General features: G+C 36.4%; 1 protein-coding gene across 1 annotated transcript; it reads right to left on the bottom strand.

The window, feature by feature from the left end:
• Nucleotides 1–403: 403 nt before the first annotated feature.
• On the bottom strand, nucleotides 404–1,342 carry LOC104855361 (olfactory receptor 7G2-like). Its single transcript, XM_010614191.1, has one exon. The coding sequence runs from the start codon at nucleotides 1,340–1,342 to the stop codon at nucleotides 404–406; it is 939 nt and encodes a 312-aa protein (XP_010612493.1).
• Nucleotides 1,343–9,528: the final 8,186 nt, after the last annotated feature.

Genomic DNA, 9,528 nt, shown 5'->3' with positions numbered 1-9,528 from the left:
CTAAAGACTCCAGACCAAATGATGCAGAGTGACTTTTTAATTGATCACTTCATTGAAATATTGTGGCCTATAACCACAGGTTGCTTCGATTTGTCTTAGTAAGAGTTTACACTCACACACACACACACACACACACACACACACACACACACACACAAGTAATTGTCATAACCAGCATTGTTGCCCAGGCTTTCCTGCATGAGGTCCAAGAAACAATTTATACTTAGAACTGTGATTATGTTTAAAATATCAGAGACCTCAACAAAGGCAAAATCAGGATTTAATCCAAGATAAAATGCACTGAGCCATCACATTACTTAGTAATTTTAAGTAGGGACACTCTGACTCATCCAGAACCTTTTAATTTTAACCTACCCTATACAAGTACAGAGCAAATAACATATCACAGAAGAAAAGCTATCCTAGCAATAAGTTTCCACAAAGTGACCCTCATGTCCCTGTTCCTCAGGATATAGATAAAGGGGTTCACCATTTGCGGGACCACAGAATACATTACTGAAGCCATCACAACCTTTTGCATTGAGTCAGTTACTGCAGAACTAATGTACACCCCAAAACCTGTCCCATATAACAAGGTAACAACTGAGAGATGAGAGCCACAGATAAAAAAAGCCTTAAACTTTCTTTCAGGCGAGGGCATTCTCAATACAGATGACACAATGTGAATATAAGACAAAATGATTCCAAATGCAGGAACACCACCCAAAATGCAAACCGCAATATATATGATTATGTTATCTACCAAAGTGTCAGAACAAGCGAGCCTGATAACTTGGGCAAATTCACAGAAAAAGTGGGGGATTCTCAGCTCTGTGCAGAAGGACAGCCTCAACATCATCAGACTGTGTAGCAGTCCATCCGTGATGCTAATGAACAAGGAGAAGAGATTCAGTGAAACACACATGCGGATGTTCAGGATGACTGCACATCTAAGGGGATGGCAGATGGCCACATAGCGGTCATAGGCCATTGCTGCAAGGAGACAAGTCTCCAAACCACTAAAAACCAAGACTAAACAGATCTGAGCAAGGCAGCCTGTTGGGGTGATGCTGTGATCCTGTGTTTGAATGTTCACCAGCATCTTTGGAACTGTTGTAGTGCTTAAACAGATGCCATTAAGGGACAGACTGTAGAGGAAAAAGTACATGGGGGTGTGGAGGGGAGAGTCAAAGCTGACAGCCAGGATAATGAGTAGGTTTCCTAGGAAAGTGACCAGGTACATGGACAGGAAAAGGCTGAAGATTAGGGGCTGCAGTTCTAGATTATCCTTCAGTCCCAGGAGAAAAAATTCTGAAATAGATGTTTTGTATTTAGCTTCCATTATTTGATGGTCTATTTTAGATGTGGTGAAAAAACAATAAATTATAAATACTCCAGTGGCTGTAAATCAAAGGACTACATCAGGAAAAATCATCCCACGGACACCTGGCAGTTTGGAGTTTTGCCTCTGCAACAGTGATCATTTCATGTTCTATTATTAAACCAGTGTTACTGTAGCATCAGTTTATGACATCACTGAGAACGAATTCACTCACAAAAACCCCTACTTGGCACGACCAAAAAAGGAGGTAAATAAAAATATGAAAAGGGCTAATTCATTTCAAAGTCATTGAACTTGAGAAAGGGCAGCTTTCTGCTCTGAAGTAGTTGGGACTTGTTCTTGGGCAGAGAAGAGACCATCAGAATGACAGCTGAGTGAACACTGGTGCAAACAGAAGAGGAGGGATGAAAAGTACAGTGAATGTTAATTTTTTGAAAAAATGCTGAAAGATACACAGCCATTAATTGACCTCAAAATATTATCCCATGTTTTAAACGCATTTATTGTTCTTGCCACTTTTTAAAAGAAGTTTGGAGAGAGTCCATCTATTTACGCTGTCAAGGCTGAATGGAAGTTCTGTGGTGATTGCACTTTCCTAGGCATTTTGACTTTGAGGGGAAGCAAAATGTTTGTACTGTCAGATCTGGTGAATAAGGTACAGGAAGAACGAAGACAATGTTTTTTTGAGATTGTCTTCCTCTTACATGGCACTGATATAAATAATCTCTGTATTACTTTATCACACCTCATAAAGACATTCATGAAGGAGGATCTTCAGAAGTGCCTCACAAAGTGTCAAGAATGTTGAGATAAATAGGTTTGAAGAGGTAAAAATTCTTAGAAAGAAATGGTAGCAATACAACTTTTGGAAGAATTAAATTTTGAAATTTACAGTAACTTTTATCACATGTTGCTAATGAAATGTGTCAAGGTAGAGGCATCTGACAGCAGGGTTGTGGAGGGCTTTCTTCTCATTAACTTATGTATACCCTCACTCCTTTTTCTCCAAGTTACATGCAACTACCCTCATTTCTGAAGGAAGGACAAGGGATTTCATATTCTATTTTGCTTCAAGACCAATGATGTTGAACAACTTACCTGAATATTGAAGGTAGATTATGAGATATCAGAAAAACAAACAGAATAATTAAGCCAGTGGGGCACTGGTCAAGGAGGATAATCCCAGGAAGGAGGCTATGTATGATTGTGCAAAGGAGCAGGGAAGCTCTGAGGTCTTTTCGCTGGTTGACTTGCAAGGTCTTTTTATCCTTCTGGCATACAATATCCAAAGGGACTCATTAGTCCAGAAATTTTACTCTTCTGATCCTAGGATGACATATTCTTAAGGACTAAGATTCTCTGAGGTTACAATGGGCGATTTCTTGACTCTAGGGGCCAGGTGTGCCTAGTAAATTCTCCCCATTATTTCTGCTTAACTCTGTTTCAGAGACTTTCCATGCAAAATGCATATCACTTCTCTAGGAAATTTTAGTGTTGCTTTTCAGTTAAAAATTAAGGGTTGTCATATATTTTATGATATCGGAAAGCTACATTCATATTTGTGATGTGAAATTTTGTGGGTATAAATAATTACATATGCTAAACATTAGAAAATTATAACACACTGCAGTCTCTTCTTTCATACATCATGGATGTTAAATCTTAATTTTAAAAGCAAAAGTGAGGCTGAAAAGAACATAAGAGCGGGCCAGGGATTTAGCTCAGCGGTTTGGCGGCCTGCCTTGCAAGCGATATATGTCTCTCTTAGAATTTGATAAAAATCTATTTAAATTTTCTCAGAATACTTTACTCCACATAAGAAGATTGGGAATTGGATTTGTTTCTTTGTTTCTATTTTATATTTCAGTTTAATTACAAAATCCAAAAAGAAAAACTCTATTGTCAGTTTTGTCCATATGCTCAGCACATGTGGTCAAATTTCAACCATTGTTTCATAAGTTGGAATACTGTTCTCCATTTATGATCTTTTTTATATTTTTTGTATTTAAGGACTTCAACAGTTGCATACATTTATCAAATTCATTTAAAATGTTACTATTTGCACTCTTTCTGTTGCACAAGATATATTACTTGAAATTCATGACAGCATGGCCTTGTCCTTTCTTTCTTCACCATCCTAATGTAATGCATTTTTAAAAATAATAAGTACTGGAGGTTTAGCTAAGTGTCATATCACACCTCTCAATGTAAGGTTCTAAGTTTGATCCCTGATACAAAAAAATAAAAAAAGAGTGAAATAATAGATGAAGGGTACAAACAATCACTAGCCTTGTAAAACAAATTTAAGTATTCCATGTAGTGTAGAAAAAGGTAATATCAACAATAAGATCAATTTTTCCTGGAAGCAAAGAAATAATTCTATCACATCAGCTGAGTGAATAGAATCCCTCAGTGAGAATAGAAACACAGTGAGCCTGTGTTTTTCTCTCTAAGCAAGACAATACTTCTTTCTAAACAAGGAGGGCTCAGTGATCTATGAGGAGATAGAGCAGTTTCCAAGGGCAGAGATACAGTATTTTGGTTTGAAAGTTATGAGTGAACTCAAGATGTGGACATGTCATAGACCGGGGTGGTGAACCATGTGAAACAGACTACAGCAGGCTGATGCTATCACTGAAAGCTCTAAACAGTTTGCCTTTGCTGGCATAGACCCATCGATGTGGATTGAAAGCAATCATATATTTCAGAAGATGCTACAAGGAATAATGTAACCAAGATCCCCATGGCTTAGTGGACACATTTGTGCCATTCTACACATTATGAAATTTCAGAAACCATCAGGCGCAATTTAAGAGCTGAGCTGTAACTGGAGCCAGACAGGGGTACCTCTGCATCTAACATATGAAAACTGAGCTCAGTGCTCTTCATTATATGTTATTGCATGCTATCATTTATATGTTATTTTGTAATATTTCCAGTTGGATTGGCTTTCAGAAAATGTGGGAGAAGATGAATCGAGTGATTGAGGATGGAGTTATACTTTGTGGAGTTTTGCCTATGAGGTAAAGAGAATGGGCCTGCAATCTAAGCAGAACAAGCTATCTATATAAACTTTAAAGCATTTCAATAGAAATTTATATCCCTTATATATAAGGATGTCTGATGGTGCTGTTGACTTCATAGCAGCCTTTGATGTGACCACTGAGAAGGAGCAGATTTGAAAATCTAAAGGGATTTCATCGCTTACTTGTAGAGTCAAAATGGGAACCACAATTAAGATGAGAGGAGACTCCTGTACACTTATGAGGATTGTTATGATGAAGCTTTTTCAAAAGTGGATGAAGATTAAATCTATGTCTATTAAAGTGATATGTTTCTCATTTTTCCCAAGCAGAGAAAAGAAAGGAAGAATACATATGAGGATACGAAAGTTGAGAACAATAACACCATTTTCAGTGAGCCCTAAGACAAATCTTAGAAGGGAAAATAAATGAATTTCAAATACAACTGTGCACAAAATTGTTCAGCTGTATGGGGAAATTAGGAAAGATTTCAAGATCAATGGGCAAACTCTGCTGCCTACCTCAGGAGTTAGCATAATTGACAAAGATCAATAACTAATCTATACAAATATCTAAGCAGGGCACTCCTTGGTTGTGTGTGAAATGCTTGGTCTGTGAGATTACTGGGACAATTGCTTGAGAAAATGAAGTATTGATTTTCGAAACTTACTGTTTCCAATATGGTATTGGGTGATCCCTCATCATCACCTGCCACAATTACATCCTCTGTCTTCCTCTTTCTGCACACATCCATCAAGAAGGCCATTGACAAGCGGTCTCCCCCTCCCTCTGCACAGGACTTGAGTTTTATCCCCCAAAGTTTCTTTGCAATCACACCCATATTTATTTACAATATCAGAAAGGTGCACAGTGCATTTAAACTCAAAAGTAAAGTATATCTAGAGGTAGGTATAGATATATCTTACTAAATTATGAGACTAAAAATTTCCTTATATATTAAGACCTATTGAATGTGGACCATAACAGAATACACTGAAAAAGAAAACCGTAGTAAAATTAAAAACTTTTGCTCATATATTAAATGTCATAAGATTCACGAAAAAGAGACAGTCTTAAATAATATATTGGTAATCCAGGCTTTATAGTACAGTCCTGTAAACTCAACATTCTGAGAGGCTGATTCAGGAGACATATGATTAGGAGAAAAGCATGGGCAATTTAGCCACAAAATAAGCCACTTCTGAAAATTGAGAGAGAGAGAGAGAGAGAGAGAGAGAGAGAGAGAGAGAAAGAGAGAGAGAGAGAGAAACGTAGGCCCGGTCTTGTAATTCAGTTCAAATGCCCTCGATTTAATGCCAATATCACAAAAAAAAAAAAAAAAAAAAGAGAGAGACAACAAATTCATGTGCATAATACAAATGCAAAGTGTTGCTAGTCCAAATACATAATTATCATTTACAAATAAAAACATGAACATTTGGATAAATTCAAGATGAACACATATTTCTCCACAGAGGAAATTAAAAGACTCCATGGCAATTGAGGTATGTATTTATTTAAGTGAGGTATGACAAGGATATGTATTTATTAGAAAAGTTCAATCTGTTATGTGTTTGAGATATATGAAGCAGAGGTGAACAGAAGCAATCAAAATAAATAAATGCATTACACCGGACTCAGAGGTCAGGAGCAACAACCCTGTATTCCTCTGTGCCTGCACTGTCTTTAAGGACATGCACCCCTGGGTCAGAAATAGCAGTAACATTTCTGTTCTAATGAGGAGCACTGGATATTGTATCCCCCTCAGGGATATAGAGACCATAGGAGTTAGCCAGGGAAAACCTCACTCAAAAGCCCTGCCCAGTCAGTAACAGCTGCTGGTCCATCCAGATATGGTCCTTCTTCATAAAGAACCCATTGGCTCAGTAGAAGCTTCTGTCCTTTCTGAGATCAGATCATCTGTCTTCCACGTCCAGGTGAGATGCTGAACATCATTCGCAGTAAAGCAGCCATGCAACCCGAAGTTCCTTTTTCACGATTTGATCATGACTGTTTCTCCCAGGGGCAGATGTGGGGAATGTATAAGTACAAGACGGTGAGAAACAGGTCCCCATGAGCCTGATTTCATTTACATTTTTACCAAGATTCATCCAGCTCTTGTTCTGCAGGACACCTGCTGTCTCTTCAAAGCCAGTCGATGATTTTGTCTTGGGACAGAAATCTAAATCTAAATCATCTAAAGATGATTCTCATAAAATATGCCATTTACTCATTCTTTTGGCGCTTATGGGGAGAACTTACCTCAGTGTCGAGGCTTTCTGGAGGTGTAATAACAATGCACACATAATGGGCTAATTAATAAATAAAATTCAATTTCTCACAGTTTTGGAGGTAAGAGTTTGATGGATTAAAGTCTGGTTTCCTCCAGAGGTCTCAATTTTTAGTTGGTCTCATTTCAGTATCATCTCATTATCTTCTTCTCATTGTCTGTTTTCTAATTTCTTTGAAAGGACCTCCAAATACAATATTAAGCCTCAATCTAAAGACTACTTTTTAAGTGAGTTACCTTCTCAAATAAACTTCTCAAAATGCACTTACAGTATGAAATATTGGGGGGCTTACATTTCACCCAATAAATTTTGAAATCATTGAATTCAGCATATAAATATGTGTTTCACTCTTACATGCATTTTGGTTTATTCAGCCAGGACTATATAGAAAATTTGTCCTAGTCTTGGAAAAAGGGGCTTTGAAATTTCTGAAAAGAAGTCTCACCAGTAGCTTCTCTATGCCCTGCTCTGATATATGCCTTCCAACTATAGTAATCACCTTAATGGTTAGAAGTAGCCATATCTAAAAAATGAAGGAGATAATCAAGCCTATAATAAGAAATAAACTTTTAAGGCATTAAAGGTTATCATGAGACACTTTTGATCATTTCAAAATGTTAATTATGCCCTACTCTGAGGCATTAGCAGAGCTTTTTCAAGACCTCAACATCAGTAGTCAGACCATCATATCTCTCATTTTTTTTCAAACATAGTGTGGTTTGTGTCCATGATGTTTCCCTTCAGGAACGTGGAGCCAGGAGCTAAACTGTTTCTCTCACAGTTTAACGAGGTCCACAGGTATTTTTCATACTAACACTAGAAACCATTACTTTAGAAATAAGTTAGCTGAGCTTCTGTTGAGCTCCATTCTAAAAGGTTGAGGTTCAGCTTTAGATTGTTTGAGTTTTCTCTATTTTCCTAGTGTGGGCATTCACTGCTATGAATTTCCCTCACAGAACTTTTTTTCACTGTGTCACATAGATTCCCCTATGTTGTATTTTCATTATCATTTAATTGTAGAAACTGTAATTTCTTTAGTAATTTCCTCTTTAAACCATTGGTTGTTAGGGAGAGTGTTATTCAATTTCCATGTATTTGTGATGTTATTACAGTTTTTTATGCTATTGCTCTCCAATTTATTTGCACTATGATCTAACAATATTCAGGGTAACTTAAATTCCTTTGCATTTTCTTAAACATGATCTGTGATCTAGTATGTCGTCTATTTTGGAAAATGCCTCAAGTGAAGCTGAAAAGAATGTATATTCTGATTTTGTGGGGTGGAATATTGGTAGACATCTATCAAGTCCATTTATACAGAAGTTTGATTTCTTTTGAGTGTTTTGTTGTAGATTTTCTGTCTAGATGATCTGTCTATTTGTAACAATGGGTTTTTGAGGTCTCCCACTACTATTGTATTAGTGCTTATTTGGTCTTGCCTGTTCATTAATACTTGTTTCATATAATGGGTGAACTAGTATTTGCTGCATATATATTTGTGATTATCATTTCCCCATCTTAAATTATTCCCTTTGTAAGGATGTGGTGGACTGCTTTGCTTCTTAGCTAGGTTTGGTTTGAAATCTACTTTGTCTGCAAGTAAGACAGCTACCTCTTTTTTTTCAGGGTTTCTGTCTTATGAATAACTGTTTTTCATCCTTTTACTTTCAGTCTATGAATTTATTTTTGAATTAAGTGTGTTTCATGTAAAGAGCATATTTTTAGATGTTGCTTCTTAATCCATTTGACCAGTCTCTTACTTTTGTTTGGTAAATTGAGGCCATTAGCATTGATGGTTATAACTGATGTGTATTGACATCATTTGTATGATATTTTTAAATTGGTGAAACTTTTATTTTTTATTTTCCCCCCTTTTCCATGAATTTATTTTCCTTGTCTGATTGCTGCACTCTCCTGAGCCTCATTGAGTTGTGCTTTTCTCTAGAGTATTGTTTAGAATTGTTTGAAATGATTTGGTATTCATGAAGTTTCTCGGGTGTTTTTATCTCTTATTGTATCTTATTTCCCCATCAATTTTGAAAGATACACCAATCTAGGTTGGAGGTTGTTTTCTTTCAGGGCTTCAAATAATTCACTACAGAATTTCCTTTATTTTAGGGTCTGTGATGAAATATCTGCTGTGATCCTGAAGGGCTCTCCTTTGTATGCAATTTGTTTCATTTCTCTAAGTGCATGTAGTACTTTGTTCTTCTGTTGGGTTTCTGGGATTTTGGCTATTATAAACCTAGGTGTAGATTGTCTTTGATCATAGCTCATTGGAGCCCTATATGCCTCAGTTATCTGTATGTCATATTATTTTTCTCTGATCACTTTGCTTTATTAATGAGGGCATATAATATGATTGAAGAAATGTAAATGTCTTGTTTTCTATAACTGTGTCAATTTTTGTCATTGAAGTGTGAAGAATAGTTGGTGTTAAATCAATACAACAGAAATTGGAGTAGATCTGAGACAACACATAAGCAATGAGAATATCAGCAAATTGAGTATGAGGCTGATATAACTGAAAAATATTTCTTTGTTTTTTCTTTTCTTTTCTTTTTTTTTTTTCTTTTATACCGGGGATTGAACTCAGGTCCTCGTGCTTTCAAGGCAGGCCACCAAACTGCTGAGTTAAATCCCTGGCCCTGAAAAATATTTCTTTCTTAAAGCAATGATTGTCAAAATTTAGAGGTATTCAATATATCATGAATCATAAAGCATAGTTTACTTATTCTCATCTCCAGCCTTTTCAAAAGTGACTTGTACAAAAAAAAATGTTATGACTACTGTATTTCCAGAAGAGTCTTCTGCTCCTTGTATGTAATCCACTTTTTCACATAATTTTAACCTTATCACTTCCATTAGATCC

This window comes from Fukomys damarensis, unplaced genomic scaffold (assembly GCF_012274545.1).
Source record: "Fukomys damarensis isolate Sample0158 unplaced genomic scaffold, DMR_v1.0_HiC HiC_scaffold_37, whole genome shotgun sequence".
In the NCBI taxonomy this organism is placed as follows: domain Eukaryota; kingdom Metazoa; phylum Chordata; class Mammalia; order Rodentia; family Bathyergidae; genus Fukomys; species Fukomys damarensis.
This window is presented reverse-complemented; position numbering and strand designations above follow the sequence as displayed.

Bases quoted from the DNA above. Each gene is read 5' to 3' on its own strand.
- LOC104855361 (XM_010614191.1), bottom strand. From the start codon at position 1,342: ATGGAAGCTAAATACAAAACATCTATTTCAGAATTTTTTCTCCTGGGA.